Below are 16706 nucleotides of genomic sequence, written 5' to 3' on the forward strand. Positions count from 1 at the left end.
GGGGGAACCAGTGATAAATCTTATGGCAAATGGTATAATATAAGACATCAAGCTCCCACAGAAGAGTTTCAGAGAATGTTATGCATTCTGCAGTCAGCATCACTATGATCCTAAATGGGAAGTACAAATGTCTGGACAAGTTGCTTATATAGATGATCATGTAAAATCAGATGTGTTGTGATGAAGAGAAACATCTGTAGGACTGACTTCAGCCTGTAATTTAGTCATTTGAGTTTTCAAGTCTAAGGGTGGAGCAGTGGCTCTGTGGGTCGGGATCTGTGCCTGTGGCTGGAAGGTTGCCAGTTCAAATCCCACAGCCGGCAGAGGAATCCTACTCCCTTGGGCCCCTGAGCAAGGCCCTTAACCCCAACTGCTCCAAGGGTGCTGTACAATGGCTGACCCTGTGCTCTGACCCAAGCTTCTCTCCCTGTCTGTGTCTCATGGAGAGCAAGCTGGGATATGTGAAAAATATGTGAAAAGACAAATTCCTAATGCAAGAAATTGTATAGGGCCAACAAAGTGATCTTATCTTATCTAAGGCACTGGTGTTAGCAGTCTATCTGTGGTGAATTTGCATGTTTTATGAGATTTCTCCTGGGTTCTCCAGAAACCTGTCATCTCTCAAAGATATTCCGGATAGGGTTGATGTGCAAGTTGTGTTGGTGGACCAGTAGGTGGCGATCTTCCCTTGGCTTGCACTATGTGACCTCACTAAAGAACCTTCTGAATTCAAACAGTGAAGCAATTATTTACTTCTCTATCTGATCAGTTGTGTAGAGGCTCGAGTGCTATATAATTTCAAAAAAATCATAATCATTTTAAACTGCCACCCTTCCTGGCTTTGGTCTTTGGTTCCAATAAGGACTGGTGATGTGCAACCCTCTCATGACTCTGCCTTTGTTCAGAGTGATGGTTCTCTGGCTTACTTTAGGAAATGAGCACAGGTTGCATTAGTATTTATTTTTAAATATATTTATAAATATATACAAATGCAAACTTATAATGGCAGACAAGAAAACAGGTGTCAAACACTTGCAGACAGGCATGCCTTACCTTTAGTGTAGTTGAGGCATCCTCTATGAAGGTTTCAATGCAATGGTTTTCGGGATCAAACTTTCCAAGGAGCTGAACCACCTCCTTGACCAGCCTCCCGTAAGTGGTCATCTTCAGTGTCCAAGCCTGAGAGGAAGCAGGACACAGGACAAGCATCTCATTCTCCTGCCTGAGGGCTGGACTGGCCGGACACAGTGCCAACCAATCTTCCACAGTTGTACAAGTGCCTTGCGTGTTCCAAACAAAAGAATCATGCACGGCTTTCAAATAGTTTCTCGGCTCATTTGCTCTGATTTACAAGGGCTACGTTTGCTTTCTGTCCAAGGGAGAGAAAAAGTGCACTCCCATTCAATCATCTAGTTTTCATAAAGGATATGTTACCTGTGTTAACCACTTTACAGTAAAACATCAACCATCCATCCGTTTTCCAACTGCTTTTTCCAATACAGGATCATGGGAGCAGCTGGAGCTTCTCCTGGCAAGCAACAGGCACGAGGCAAGATACACCCTGGATGGGACGCCAGTCCACTCTCAGGGCAGACACAGACACAAACACACACTCACAACAGGGCCAGTTTTCAAAGATAACCTGTTTATCTACCAGTATGTTTTAGACTTTAGCAGGAAACTTGAGTACCTGGAGAAAAGCCATGCAAGCACAGGGAGAACATACAAACTCCACACAGACAGCACCCAGGAAGTGAACCCAGGGCCTCAGCAGTCATCTGAATCCCTGGGGACTCTTCTTAAATCACCCTGAATCTGATCTTTAATAGGGGGCTAACGACCCAAATTTAACACCACTTTAATGTCCAAAACACCACTGTTTCACTTGAGTAATGTCTCAATCTCATCTTTCTCCATGTCACGAATAGCTGAACAAGGAGGATGCGGTACCCTGACTTGATTTAGTTGAGCCTGGAGTTCATCCACTCCACAGCTTTTAACGAAGGAACCTGGATCACTGACATATGAACACCTGAACCTCCAACTGTAAGAGGCCCCACTGTGAAATATGTGCGACTGAGTCCAACACTGTAAATTAAAAACTTCCAGGAGCTATGGACAGTAGGTGTCTGTTGATCTTTGAAACGGGCTGTCCCTGTCCTATATCATCAGTGGGTTCTGAAGTCTATTTCCTCAGGCTGAAGAAGACGTACTGTAGTACCACGAGTAAGTCAATGGCTGATCTAGCGGACCAAGGCGGCAGCAGCATGAGTCCCGCACAAGGTCTCGGTCTGGATCTCCACGAAGGAAGATGTCACGCGTGTTTGCCTTATCAGTCACGGTCGGGGCTCATAGTGGACAACCATCCCCGACCCCGAGGGTCATCCGATGGATGGATGAATAGACAAGATGACTTGATTAAATTAACCAGTGGAGGAGCACAATTAAAAATCAAATCAAACGGTGCCAACGGGCAACCACTGAAGATCAGACGAGCGATGTTTCCAATTAAGAAAACGGTTAAAGATTACATGCTCTGCTGAGGCGGCAACGAGAAAGAAAAAGAAAATCGAACAACACATGCAAAACTAATACAACCACGCCAGTGCAAGCGCAGTTTATAAACCCATCAGCAGCAGAACTACTGCGTCCGGACAGGGACATATTTAGGAAAGTAGTGAAGTGTTATATTCGTACCTTACCGTCCAAGGGAATGGAGAGGAGGATCTCGGTTGTTAACTGTGTGCGCCCTGCATCTAGTTACAGCAGGGGGGACAAGTGGTGTGGCAATCGACACCCCGAAATCCGACAGAAAACCCCACTTCCACGCCGCACGGCCTCCACGACAAACTGGAACAGTGTTTGAGTGTCGCCTAGCAACCGTGCGTATGGTTACCGGAGAACGCCTCGGGTCGATACGCTGGAAAGGGGAGCCTGTGCGTATGTGATCATAATGACACATTCGTGCTGTGGGTTTGGAAATGTAGGCCTGTGGATTCTGATTTAGACTGATGGCAAGACGCAGACACGCACAAAACAATGCCAAGAACTCCCCCCCACACACACACACACTTCTGGCCGGTCCTCGGTCGTGCCGCGGCCCTCAATCGCAGTCGGCGCTGCGCCGCCCGCCCCACGCCTCTGACTGGCCGTGCGAGGCGCCCGTCTTCCCGGCCGGCTCTGACAGCTGCTTCCTGTCTTTCAGCGCCGTGCAGTGCGCAGGTACGGAGATCGGAAACACGCGAGGTGGGGAAGGGGGGGGGCGGGGATCAGGCTGTGGTGTCAGACAGAGAGAGAGAGATTGACACCCAGCCGGAGACACAGGCGAGCCCTGCGCGAATCGCTCGCTCGCTCGGGCACGGCGGAGGTGTGAGGAGACGCGGCGGCCAGCGCTCACCGCGGGCATGGAGGAATAGCGCCCGCCCGGAGACAGCCCCGGGGAGCCGGATCGGCGTGGACGTGGATCGACCCGGGCGCACGGATATTACTGCATTGTCGGGCTCCGCCGGCTGCGAGGACGTCAGCCCAGAAGTTACAGCCCAGGAGCGGCGGAGACGCGCTCGGCAGAGGGAGGGAGGAAGGAGCCGAGGGAATGATGAACAGATTCAGAAAGTGGCTGTACAAGCCGAAGGTGAGCTTGCCGGGTACTTCTCTTTCTTTGGGTTTTTTTTTTTTAAGCTCGGGCGTGATGGGTGCTGTTTAAAACCCCTGTTCTGCGATGCACACGCACGGCGCTGTTGCGATGGGAGCTGTGTCAAAAAGGAAAGTTCAGGTCGCCCGTCGGGGTGCGAGTGAAAGCGGTGGCGCGTCACGTTTAGGACACACGCCGTCCCGTAGCGGAGTGCCCGCGGTGCTAGTCCTGTTCTCCCGTCCGGTCTTGGACCTGCGGTGCCGTGTCGCCGACCCTCTTCCCGGCTCGGCTCCGGCTCGCAAACTCCTGCTGTCGCCTGTCGCTGTGCTCGGGAGAGCGAGGAAAGAAAACAAACAGCTCCCAACTTCACGGAGAAGAAGGAGAAGAAGAGAAAATTCATCTAGTAGTGAAAGTGTCGTATTGGGGAGGGCAGTTTCATGCTGCGGGGTTACGATCCGCACAGGTTCCGCCAACGTCGGTTTAATCAAGAGTTGTACTTAAGGCGAGTGATGGCTCACACTGGGACTGTGTGCCCTTCGACGTCTGGAGTCAGCTCTGTGGGATGTTTTTAATCCTTTCCTGGACTTGCTAGTCCAGTCCCAGGGCGTTGCTTCCATTCAGAGCCGAGTCCCCGAGTCTCCTCCTAGCCCCCGGTGTGCTGTGGTGCTGGTGCTGGCAGCCCGGTCCGTCTGGGCGCCGGAGTTTGGACCGGCGCGCTGGTCAGCTTTATGATGGCCGAGCAGCCCCGCTGAGGTCCGGCCGACGCGTTTCAGGCACCCAGCCTCCCGTCGCCGAGGGCGGAGAGGTTGGTTTTTTTTTTCTCCCCGATGCCTCCTTGCGTGTGAGTAGTTTCCTCCCAGCTCGCCTCAAGTGGGTCACTCGCTGAAGCAGGCGAGGCGGCTGCCGGTGTGTGTGTGTGGGGCTTTACCGCCTGCCCAGGTGGCCTTGTGTCTGTTGTCTGGGCTGCGGTTCGCTTGTCATTAGCCGGGCGCGTTAATTAAACGGTGCGTCTTCACCGCGCTTGACTTAGCTGCGCCACCAGCATGTCATGCGTATTTTGTTTGGCGAGGAAATATTGTGTTATGGGTCGTCCTAGTAAAGAAAAAAAAATACAGTTGTTTTCCGATTAAGGCTGTATTTATGGATTGCATCGCTGCTTCGCTCGTTTCTGTAGGTGTGATGTCCAAGTCTGAGCCAGAACTACGTTGTGTCCCGTTTCCAGGATGTTTGGACTGGAGTCTTAAAAGCTGCAAAATCCCCAGCCAGACGGGCGATAAAGCCTGCACAGCTGTAGCTGTCATAATGTACGGGCGACTGCCAGAGTTTTGTCAGACTTTTTATCAAACCAGTTGGGAAGCATGAGGTTTCAGGATTGCGGATTTTGTTTTAACGATTTTCGTGGCAATCCGGTTGACAGGCAATAGATTTCACACGCGGCTGAGCCGCAAAGTAAATCACTGCTTCACGATTGAGAAAAGTCCCATAGCAAGAAGAGAAAATCCTATTCTCTACACGAATTCCCGAAAAGTATATTGTATAACAAAGTTCTGAAGGGGATGATTTTAGTTTTGCAGTTCCCTGATCGTACTTTCGTGTTGTTAAACTTCTTTAATCCGGGGAAAGGCTTTTAAATGGCTCTTGTTTAATACTCTGTTAAAGCAGACCTGTTTCTTGATCAGAGGAAGCAAGGACATCTTGCTTTTCACATTGGTATTAACGAACCGCACTGTTCAGCAAGAGCTTGTTTTGGTGGGAAACGTCTGTTTACGACCACACGGTCTACTGCTCCACTGAACTTTGTCTTTTGCCACACAGCGTGTGCCTTCACCTTTGAAACCCTAATATACCCTGCAGTGGCGGTCTGGTAATTAATATACTGTTTATACTGTGATACATTCAATCTGTATGCGCATTTTTGAATATATTTTGTTGTTTTACAGTAACAATACAGTAGTATTGTTTTATCTTACTTATTTTAATTTTAGTCTGTTCTGACGTCTGTCTTGCTTGTCTTGGGCTGTGCTGCTGTAATGCCTCAGTTTCCCCTCGGGATCAATAAAGTCTTATCTATCTAACCCGCTAGGCGCGCACAACGTGTCGGGAGAGTCCGTGTCCACCGCAGGACTGGTACCAAAAACACAGAAGAACCTACTTCTGTGCCGCCTCTGCGTATAAAAAGAAACACTGACGCAAGTAAAAAGAGGATTTCTTGTGTTAGTGCTAAAAATAATTGATGGCTTTATGTGGGGATGCATTTATGCGCCTGCCGGCAGGATTTAGAGGCTGTTTTGTGACAGCAGATTTCCCTAGCACCGCATAGCCTGTCCATGGCAGATCTGCGAAACTCAGGCAGGGCTCTGTCAGTGCAGGGATGTGTAAGCTTCTAGAAAAACCAGGGTGCACCTGTTGTGGACCAGTAGGTGGCGCTCTTCACTGTCAACTAAAGTTTCCCTGAAGAACGCTTCAGTGATGGTGGACACTGTGCTGTGGGTGGAGGCCCTGTGCTTCCGATGAGACGTTGAATTGGGGTCCCAGTTGTTCGGTTATCAGATAACCCAGGAGGATGTTTATAAGTGCAGAGGGTGTTAAAACTGAGGTTCTGGTGAAAACCTGCTCTGGGCTCTTAGAGATTGGCCTCACTAAAGTCTGCTTTCATTCGGCTTGCGAAGTCATTTCTCGACCGTCTGCCTGACCTGCTGTGTTTCGGGACTGCTGGCCCAGTTGTGAAGGATCTCCTCCTAAGTGCACAAAACGCAACAAATGTAAGCAATTAGACTTTAAATTAAAGTAGCCTATTGCAATTTAGTGGAAAACTACAGTAGGCTAGGTATTAGAAATTAATGTCCCCCCCCAAAACAAATTGTGAATACGATTGAATATTTTTAGAAGGTAGCTGACTGTCAAAGGACTCCTTCAGGACACAATGTGAAACAAGTGTGAAAGGGGTTTCCATATGTTTCCATACAGGGTCATTCCTCTTATGTCCTCTGGTTTGTGACTGAATGTGTTTCTTCCATTCTGAAGAAGTCTTCTGGCTTGACACCCTCACAGTCTTTTGAGAATGTTGAATTTCAGTTCAATTTATTTTCATATAGCACCTTTCACAACAAGGTTGCCCCAAGGCGCTTAACAAAGCAAGTGGCCATGCATGTTGTGAATATAGAACAGAAGAGACCAGAAGAGAACAGAGGAGAAGACTATAGCAGGAAACTTGAGTACCTGGAGAAAAGCCATGCAGACACAGGGAGAACATACAAACTCCACACAGACAGCACCCAGGAAGTGAACCCAGGGCCTCAGCAGTCATCTGAATCCCTGGGGACTCTTCTTAAATCACCCTGAATCTGATCTTTAATGGGGGCTAACGACCCAAATTTAACACCACTTTAATGTCCAAAAACACCACTGTTTCACTTGAGTAATGTCTCAATCTCATCTTTCTCCATGTCACGAATAGCTGAACAAGGAGGATGCGGTACCCTGACTTGATTTAGTTGAGCCTGGAGTTCATCCACTCCACAGCTTTTAACGAAGGAACCTGGATCACTGACATACTGTATGAATACCTGAACCCCCAACTGTAAGGAGAGGAACCATAAACTCCTTAGTAAGGAGAAAAAACACCTCTAGAAGTCCAAGCCCAACTGGCTGCCCAACTCCCTTGGACATTTTAACATTATACCATTAAAAAAAGCAATAAATTAATAATTTGTAAGCGTATACACCAGACTTAGGCGATTGGTTTTTCTTTCTGTTTGGAAACTTTTGTTGTTGTTAAATGTGACTTCAAAATAGTCTGCATTGTCACTCCTGACACTTCGGGTCGTACTCCCAAATGAACTTCATCCAGTGGACAGAGCTGCTCTGTCAGAACCCATTGGATTCCATTGGTTTCATGGTCAATCTGAGCTTTTGATTTCTGTGCTAAACTGTTAATTAAAGGAGGAGAATAGTCTTGCTGATCAAGAAGAGCATTATGAAGTTCAGTTTTCTTTTGAAGTACAATATGAGAAAAATGTTTGGTAATTCAGAAAACTGATGACTGTATAATGTCTAGAAAGTATCCTGAAATAGTCAAGAGTTTTCCTATATGATTGCATTGTTTTTTAAGATGATCTTTAGGGCCACATTCAAGTTCTTTGACTCAAGTGGAAAACATATTCCACTTTTTCTATTCAGCGCAAGCTAAAATACCATGTTTTTTTTAAAGAGACAGAAATTCCTGTGCCATCAGTCAGAGGTTATTTTGTTATAGGTAATTTCAAGGAAAGTACACAGATAAATACAGAGGGAAATCGTTAATAATGCATAAAAAATAAAAGCAGATGCTACAATAAAAAACACAATTGCTTCTTGCTAGATTTTGCACCCTGAAAGACTTTCATTAAACTGGAAACATATTTGTCCTGCAAGGTTTGAAAATGACTCTGGAAGCATTTTTCTCATTTTGTTCCCTCTCCATAGTCCTCCAGTCATTTGTGTTAATGTACCTCCATAATAAGCATAAATATGCATATGACTATGCAAAACAGACTTTATTTTGTTTATTTCTGCTAGGTGTAAAATGTTTCATTTAGAGTGCTGAATAGGCTGGGAGATTTGCTCATATAGCAAGGTATTTTGCCATTTTCTTTTTTGCTTAAAAGGGACATGGATTTTTTTCCCCTCTCAGTTGAATCTGGGCTCATTGCCAAAACATTGTCAGGTCAACTGATGGGCTTATTCCGAGTCTGTGGAACTCCTGACCGTGAATGTTCTGCCTTTGAGCCTGACGTTGTGCTGCTAAAGTTAACACTCGTCCTACACCACATGTTTCCATAATGAAAGGCGGGGGATCATTTAGGTTCATTGCGGGACAGGACCGCCTTTTGACGTTCACGGTTGTCATCTGAGCTGCCTGTAAATCAGTAGCTGATCAGATTTCACAATAACTAATCATCATGTTTATGGAGTTTGTATTATCATGCTAATACAAGCTTCATTTGACCAATTGCTGACAAAATGCATTGGCTAAAATGTATTTATTAAATATCAATGTATTTATTACATAAAAACGTTCCGTGTTTAGCTTTTGGGATTGATTTCATGGCCATTTTGCCTGTGTTGTAAAGCATGTTGCGTGTTTATCTCGTGCTCTGTGACACGTGGCTGCAGGTCCTGGTGATACTGACTCATGTGTTTTTTTATCTCCAGAAGGGCTCCGTCATATCTGCGGAAGAATGGAATTAGCGCATTGCTGTCGCACCTTATCAGGTGACACGGGATGTGTTTTGAACGTGAACTTGGCCATGACAAAGAGCGAGCTCTGAGATGGGAGAGCAAAGCTGACTGTTGTCAGTTTTATTTAACACTTGCATGATTCTGGTGTTATTGTATACGGCATGCGTCTCCCATTCATTTTCACCTCACGCTGAAGACCACTCAGTGTTCCTGCTTCCCTGCATTTCTGTAGCTCTAGTATTTGGCGAAGTAAAGCAGATCGTGACCTCGCCTGACCTTGGGGGCTGAAGACATACTGCACATCTGACCTGTCCTGCTGCTGCCCGTCAGCAGACAGGCCGGCTGGCTTGGAGACCTGCTTTCACAGGACAAAGGCGGCCTCTTGTCTGCAGCGCAGATTTAAACGGCCTTTTCTTTTTCAGTTATTAAAAAACGGCGTTTTCTTTTTCAGTTACATACTGCTGGAAAGAGTTGGAAATCATGCTTGATAACAGCAATAATGATGGAGAGTCTTCCTCCATGTGGTCAGCTTGCCAGGGCCAGCCCTGTGAGGCACGCGGGGTGCCGTCTCCTGGCGAAACTGGAGGAGGCCGGGTGTCTCCTGCACACGAGCGGCTGTCTCCACCGGGGCACTAATGATCCCTCTGCAAGCGCCCCGCGAGCTGAAGGCTTGCCTGGATTTCATATGCTTTTATTGTGTGTTAGAACAGATGGAACTGGGGAAAAAAAGAACGTGGTCTGGGGTCAACCGTGAAGTGTGGGTGATTTTATGATCTCATGGGGATTTGACACTGGCATTCTCTCGGGATGTTCAAAATTCCAGCGCTCAGGTTCAGAGAAGAACCCGACCTCTTCGTTACCGTTACTTTGGCTTCTCACCCTGTAGAAAATCTGTTACAGCTAAGCTGTGGCCGACTCGCTTAGCTAACGCCTGGTCTTTTAAGAGCTTGGCCGATGAAGTGCCCTCCCCCAGCACGAACACCAGCTGCGTCTCGACAGAACAGCTTCTTTTTGATGAGTGCTTGTCTATCTGCCAGAAGAATGGACAAGCTTTCTCTGTACCATGTTTTGTACAGGTACTGATCCCTTCACCCCCAGCAAATGGAGCAACACCAGAAAGCTCCTAGACCCATAGTTTTAAGCTGAAGGAAAAACTATGTCACTTTTCATTGTTTCTATGTGAGCTCCTTCTCCCTTGCTGAAATGAAATGTGTTGGAATGGCTGGAGAGACCTACTGATGAATCTTAGTGTTTATTTTTTAACACACTACTGTCAAGTCATTTTTTGATCTGAGATCTTGGCAGGTGACTTAAAGAAAGCACACTTCAGTGTCTGTGTCAGCATGCTTTAGAATAAAACTAAATGCTTTGGTGGTATTGATTCTCAACACGATTGTGTGCCTTCAACTCAATTGATTGGGTATCTGGAGAGAATGTAATGATAATGCAGGGAACGTGCTCCACCCCCTAACATACACTTATCAAAAGCGTTTCGGAATCCACTGATTTGGTCCACTGACTTCAAAGATTACCTTAATTGCAAAGGAACTCATGAAGCTTCTATCCTTCCTGCTTGTTAAGAGTGACAGCAGGGGGGCGTAAAATGAAAAACAACTGGGCATCCTTGGGGAGAAAAATAATTGGGGAAAAAAAAAGGTCAGAGGTACTAATTGAGCAGCAGTGTGGTCAGTGTCCTGGACTTGAACCTGGAAGGTTGTGGTTTTAAATCCCAACTGAAACACCACTGTTGTTACCTTGAGCAAGGAACTGTGCATGAATTGTTTCACTAGAATGTCCAGGTGTTTAAATAGATCCATATATACATTGCCTTGTGGAAGAAAAAAGTGTTAGCCAAATAAGATTCATAGTAATTAGTAATGTATAGAAAAAAAAATGCCGATAACCCCCAACCCCTTTCAATGTGTGACTGGTGTCTCGTCCAGGGGAGGAGTCATGTGCTTTCTGTCTGCTCAACGCCTTGGAAACCAGGATAGGCTCTTGCCCTGTGAGCTTGAATGACCTCAGTACAGATATTATCTACCTCCAAACCTTCGAAACTTTCTTACTGACCTGCGTCTCGTGGTAGAGTACATGCAGTGAACTACTGTACGCAGCTGAACCGGTTAAGCGAAACGACAAAACATTTCAACCGGGGGCCACAGGAACGATGTGGATTACTAGGGTCTCATTGTGCAGAATTAGCATAGACTCCAGGTCTCGGAGCCCGCAGCTGGAATCAAAGCTGAAACTGGAAACCTTTATAAGTCACTTAAATAAAGACTCACGTCATTCATAGTTGGCACACATTAGCTACAGGTAAGCACTTGCTTTTGCTGGTTTAAAATAGGGCGTTAATAGGAGGGGTGGGTTGGGTGAGTGCTGCTGGTCAGTGGAGTCCTACTGCATCAGCGATTGCGCGCCCAGGATAAACAGTTTAGAAAGCCCGCGTGCTGGGGTCCTGTCATGGAAGGTAATGCGCTCAGCAGCAAATCCTATGTGCTTTGCTCTGCTGGGATCATGGTTTTTCACTCTTCCCGTTACACCACGAAATCGGGATGTAAACTGCAAGCTCTGCCCCCGAGGCACAATCCTCCTGCCCTCTAAGGCGCAATCCGAGAAGATCAGAAGACTGTCCGCTCTGATCTGCTGCAGCAGTTTGCACACGCAAGCAGGCCCCTTCCCTGGGAGAAGGTAGGAATCTGGTAGCTTTCGTGCTGAAATACAAGCTGGATGCCTCTCAAGTTCCCCAGCTCTGTGTACGGCGCCGGTTGTGTACAGTTGGCCAGCAGCCCTTCTTTCCTCATTTATCTGTTGTAAGCAAGTCTCTGCTACAGGGACATTGCTGAATTTTTTAATGTATAGAAAACTTAAACACCTGTATTAAACAGGACAGCTAGGTGCACAGATTAGGATGGAAATAATTTATTTGAAAAATTCTGTGTATGGAGGAAATGAACTGATTAAATTTATGTCTTCCCCCTGAAGCTGTCAGGAGCGACTCTGGCAAAAGCAGCTGATAGTTTGACTTTTACGGATCAGACCTGCCACGTTCCGAGCCCCTCGAGCTCATTTTTCAGCAGCTGACAGTCCGTGTGCTGCTCGGCTTTTCCTCCGATATTGAATGTCACACGGCGCGTTGCACAAGCAGGAAGAGTTTGATTTTAACGCTGTGGAGGCCACCTGAGCCTCATTTGCGACATGGGGTGTTCTCCCAGTTTACCTGAGTGGGTAAAACCCGCGGCTGATCCTGATTCAGAGAGAGCGCAGGTCCCACACTGCTCTGACCAGCCGCCTCTGGGCTCGTGGAGGACGATCACCTTCATCTGTGAGGGACAGCTAATGAACAGATGTTCACGGCTTTCCACTTTTCTGAAACAAAAGCGCAATCCTACAAAATCCTGACCTGCCAAGGCAGCACAGCGGCACTGTATTTAGCGCTGGTGCCCTGTGGTGCCGCGACCCTGGGTTCGGTCCCTGGGGTTCTGTCTGCGTGGTTTCCTCTGGGTGCTCTCGTTCTCTCCTACAGTCCGAAGGCATGCTGGTAGGTTAATTGCCTTCTGGGAAAACTGGCCCTGGTGTGAGAGTGTGTGCGTGTCTGTGTCTGTGTGTGCCCGCCTCTGGCTCCCCCGTGACCCTGCCAGCCCTGCGGAGATTGCTCACCCCTCCAGCCCCCTGGCTCTTACTGCGCTTCTCTTTGCCTGCTGTGTTACCTGAGGTGTGTCTGTCCTCTATTTTGCTCTTCCTTGTGTTCAGGTTCTCTCAAAACTGGTCAGTCATGTGATTCTATGTTGTTAGAGAGCGAATGGGATTCTTTTCCCCATCTGGGATTCTTTTATAGATATAATTTCTGTAATTTGAAACGTTTGCACTGGTCATTTCAAAGTTACCAGGATATTTAATGTCTATTTCCACTTCAGGATTATGATCTACAATTTATTCGGTGTAGTAAGATGACTTTCATATAGTCTTTCTTTTTTATGGTTTTCTTGCCTCTGGTTTTTTCCTACTTCTCTATGGGAGCAGTATTGAGTATACTTCAGTAATGAATACCCTTACTAATAAAGCTTTTGATGACCTGAGGTAAAGAGAGTTTTATAACATCTGCGCTGTCCTGTTGCTTAGTTTATTTTTTTGCATTTTATGTGCTTTGAAATGGGCTCTTAGTGTTGCTTGTGATGATCTATTCTGGTAAAAACATACTTTCAGCATGCTGTAAATATCATAGCCAGGAAGTTTAAACGGGAAGCCAGTTTGCACTGCACCTCACTGAAATGTTCATTGTAGAAGCAGTGCAAAGCTTAAATGTTTCCTGTCACTATTCAGCTTTGAATCACCCTCTCGGATACTGGGTTTTACTGGGATATTTGACAAACTACAAGACGATCAGAAGAAAACCAACAAGAGTGTCATATAGACGACTAGAATAATGGTTACATCAGGTGATCTAGTCTATTTCAAAGTACTTCAATCAGTACTTAGTCCCCACCTTTCCTTACTGGAGAGACTGAGCTCAGATAATGAGCCTTTACTTCAATCAGCTATCGAAGAAATCAGTTTGATGAGATGCGGACACTCCATATTTGTTAATTAACGCTGAGCACAAGCGTTTTTCAGAGCATGGGTTTGATTAAAAAGGATAAATGATTCATGTAGGTTTTAATTAAGTTGAGAAGGTGTTAGCCACAGCCGAGCCTAACGTGTTGTTCTTATCGGTTAGGGCTAGGTACTGTACATATGCACTGTTACTCACTGACCGCGTTAATAGTTGTGTTCAAGCTCTCCATTCTGTCCGTGTTAATTCTGCTGGAGGCTCCGTCTTTGCATCCTGTGGCGTTTAGACATTAACAGCAGGCTGTGAGCCTTGAGTCAATTCAGCTCAACTCCTCCAGTTTCCCAGAGAGCTCAGAACGCAGTTTTACACAGTGGATATATGTGGTCCTTATTCTTTCCCACGCCTGTAAATAAATAAGGGGAATTCGACAAGCCATGGCAGATCCCGCATTCACCCACATCCTGCATCTATCCACACGCAGCCCATACCAGCATTTCGAGCATCCCAGGATGCTGTGACACGGTAATCCACAGCAATCCCACCATGGTGTGCTGTACATGGCGTGTCATAGTCCATCCTTATTTGTGCTTCGCTTTTCATCCCAAGGGATCCCAGTGAGCTTTACATGACTTACTTTGACCTACTTTGTCCACCAATGGTGTGCAGGACTACCTGGTAGCTAACGAAGTAGCCATTACTCTGGGGCTGTGGCTCCAACGGCCGGCAGAGGGATCCTGCTGCGTAGGGCCCCTGAGCAAGGCCCTTCACCCCAACTGCTCCAGGGGCGCCGTGTCAATGGCTGACCCTGCGCTCTGACCCCCAGCTTCTCTCCTTGTCTGTGTGGCTCATGGAGAGCAAGCTGGGGTATGCAAATAGACAAATTCCTAATACAGGAAACTCTATATGGCTAATACAGTGATCTTATCTATTAGGGACCAGTTAACCCACTACACAGCAGATGTAGGAAATTGTTTCACCAATTGAATTAAGAGTGCAGTACAGGTAGGCTCCATTGTACAAGTCTAGAGTGAAATGAAGCTAGCCAGGACACCAAGGGATTGGTAATGAACAAGCAGTCGTGACCTGAGTTCAAAAGTCTTAGCAGAGGGATGACAGCTCCTGGAGTACTGTGTCCCCAGTCCCTCATTGGCTTGGAGACTCTGGTTCGAGTGTAGAGTGCCAACCTCCTGGATCTTGCTGAGCTTCTGAAATTTGATGAGATCAGGCCTCAGGGTGATGGCCTTGCTGCAAGCCATCCGGCAGTGAATGGGGCCATTAAAGGCTGGGGATTAGAATGTCTGAGCGTGCGGACAGTTGCTCTGATAGCACAACAGGGAAAGCTCAGGTTTACTGCTGGAAGAGGAGAGGCCAGTAGGGAGTGCTTACCCTAATGCCCCATTACAATGACGGGGACACTATACTGTAAAGAGTGTCCCGTCCTTCAGGTGAGATGTCAAATTGGGATCCTGACTTTCCGTGGTCATTATAAATCCCAGGGCAGGAGTGTTACCTTGGTGTCCTGGTCAAATTTCCAGCTGGTCTTTACCAATCCTAGCCTCCTAATTATCCCCATCTATGAACTGGCTTCATCACTCTGTTCTCCTCCCTACTGATAGCTGCTGTGTGGTGAGTGTACTGTGTGTGCAGTATGGGGCTGCCGTCACATCATCCAGGTGGGGCTGCACACTGGTGGTGGTGGAGGGGAGTCCCCATTACCTGTACAGCGCTTTGAGTGGAGTCTCACGAAATGTGCAGGAGGTGGCATTGTTGATTATGCAGAGGAGGCTATGTAGTACCATTAGGATCTCCTAATAAAAAAGTCCTCTTTACCTTTATTAGTATAAAGAGATCAAGACCTTGACACCATGGGCACAATGAGCATTTTTACTGTAGGTGAGGATTTTTCTTTGCCGACGGGTGACTATGAATAGTCACGCACAGACAGGCCTACTAAATAAAAGGGCATGTGGCTTTATGAGTCTGAAGGTGGTGAATATTATTCCTCACCAGGCAGCACTGGCAAATAATGTGTTCCTCATGGATCATGCAGACAGTTCTCCCAGGGACTGCCGTTCTGTCTGGGAATATTAAGCTGCAGGATGTCAGTGAAAATTCACAGGCAGTTCGCTGAAAATACTACATTTTCGAAAAATCCAAACAGAAAAACTAAAAACTGCAGCCATGTTAGACATGAAGCGTCCCTTGCATTGGTTTGGCAATTCTGGAACCCCTGTGTCTGCTGGTCTTCATTCTAGCCGAACTGTTAATCTCTGACTGATGTCTTTAATTCATATGCTTTCTCATTCAGACTTGTGTTTACCTGTTTTTCCTTTCAGTCACAGGTTTAAAAAATACCCTGCTTCAAGCATGTTGTCACAATGCCCGACCTTGCGTAGATCTGACACAATCAGGCTACAAGGTAGAGATGCTGTCAATGTCTGTGTAGCACCAGTGTCGACATAAAAGCCCACCTGCTCTTGGCAACATCGTTCCTCTAACATTTAAAATAAGGATGCAGTCAGTTCCTTGCCCCTTTTCATCATGGAATGAGCATAATCTCAGGATCATTCACCTGAGATGGAAAATATGAAAATCCAATTTGTTTAGAAAGTATGGCAAATTCTTGCTTACCTTTGAACCAAATTTGCTCTCTTATTGCTTTCTATGACAACAATCTGGGCTGCAGTTTGTGAAAAGAGATTGTTTTTTAGAGCAAGTAAGAAGCTAAATCCAATGATACTGTGTGACCCATAGGTTGCTCTAAGAACATAAAGAAAATAGGTTAATCAGCCTGTCCTTCTTGTTTGATTGCTGGTAGGTTATGGATTTGAGGACCTTCTCCTGCTGTTGGTTAATTTCTACTTTTTGAGCCATTATGTTGCTGTGTTGTAGATATGTTTGAGTGTTTTGGATCATTGTCCTGTTGCATGTCACTCACAGGTTCCTCTAGAATACTGGTATAGTGTGGAATTCGTGGTAGACTCGATGATAATGTTTTGATGCAATTGATTCTAAAATACTTTCTTCCTTCAGAAGGTAACGCTAAGGGTGCACTAAGTTTTTCACACACAGATGTTGAATGCTCGCTGATTAAAAAAAATAATGACTAATTCGTTTTGTTTCTGTGTTATTTGTCAAATGAGGTTAGTTTTATCTACTAATTAGGACTTGGTGAGGTCTAGGTTAAGGTCAAAATTGTTAATACATAAAAAACATAAAATCTGGCATACTTAATTTTCATCACACTGTAGAAAGTGTGCTGAATGTGTGGCTGTTGTTGTTTTATTTTTTACTGTACTTGGT

General features: G+C 46.2%; 2 protein-coding genes across 8 annotated transcripts in view; one reads left to right on the forward strand and one right to left on the reverse strand.

Annotated features, from left to right (window-relative positions):
• Positions 1–3479, reverse strand: part of cfap99 (cilia and flagella associated protein 99) — a 62189-nt gene extending 58710 nt beyond the window's left edge. For 2 of the 5 annotated variants that reach the window (XM_069190631.1, XM_069190552.1), the window contains exons 1-2: positions 3398–3479; positions 1054–1179 (exon numbers count right to left, since the gene is read on the reverse strand). In XM_069190631.1, coding sequence (XP_069046732.1) covers positions 1054–1179; positions 3398–3406 — 135 coding nt within the window. In that variant the 5' untranslated portion in view covers positions 3407–3479. Of the gene's footprint in view, positions 1–1053; positions 1180–1434; positions 1587–2697; positions 2983–3397 lie in introns of those variants that run through there. The other 3 variants (XM_069190604.1, XM_069190591.1, XM_069190620.1) reach the window with 3 other exon arrangements.
• A 66-nt stretch (positions 3480–3545) lies between these two features.
• The window catches only part of zfyve28 (zinc finger, FYVE domain containing 28), a 158240-nt gene continuing 145079 nt past the window's right edge, over positions 3546–16706 (forward strand). For all 3 annotated transcript variants that reach the window (XM_015344371.2, XM_015344372.2, XM_015344373.2), the window contains exon 1: positions 3546–3631. In XM_015344371.2, coding sequence (XP_015199857.1) covers positions 3593–3631 — 39 coding nt within the window. In that variant the 5' untranslated portion in view covers positions 3546–3592. The remainder of the gene's footprint in view (positions 3632–16706) is intronic.

The sequence above is a fragment of the Lepisosteus oculatus genome, chromosome 1 (genome assembly GCF_040954835.1).
Source record: "Lepisosteus oculatus isolate fLepOcu1 chromosome 1, fLepOcu1.hap2, whole genome shotgun sequence".
Lineage (NCBI taxonomy): Eukaryota > Metazoa > Chordata > Actinopteri > Semionotiformes > Lepisosteidae > Lepisosteus > Lepisosteus oculatus.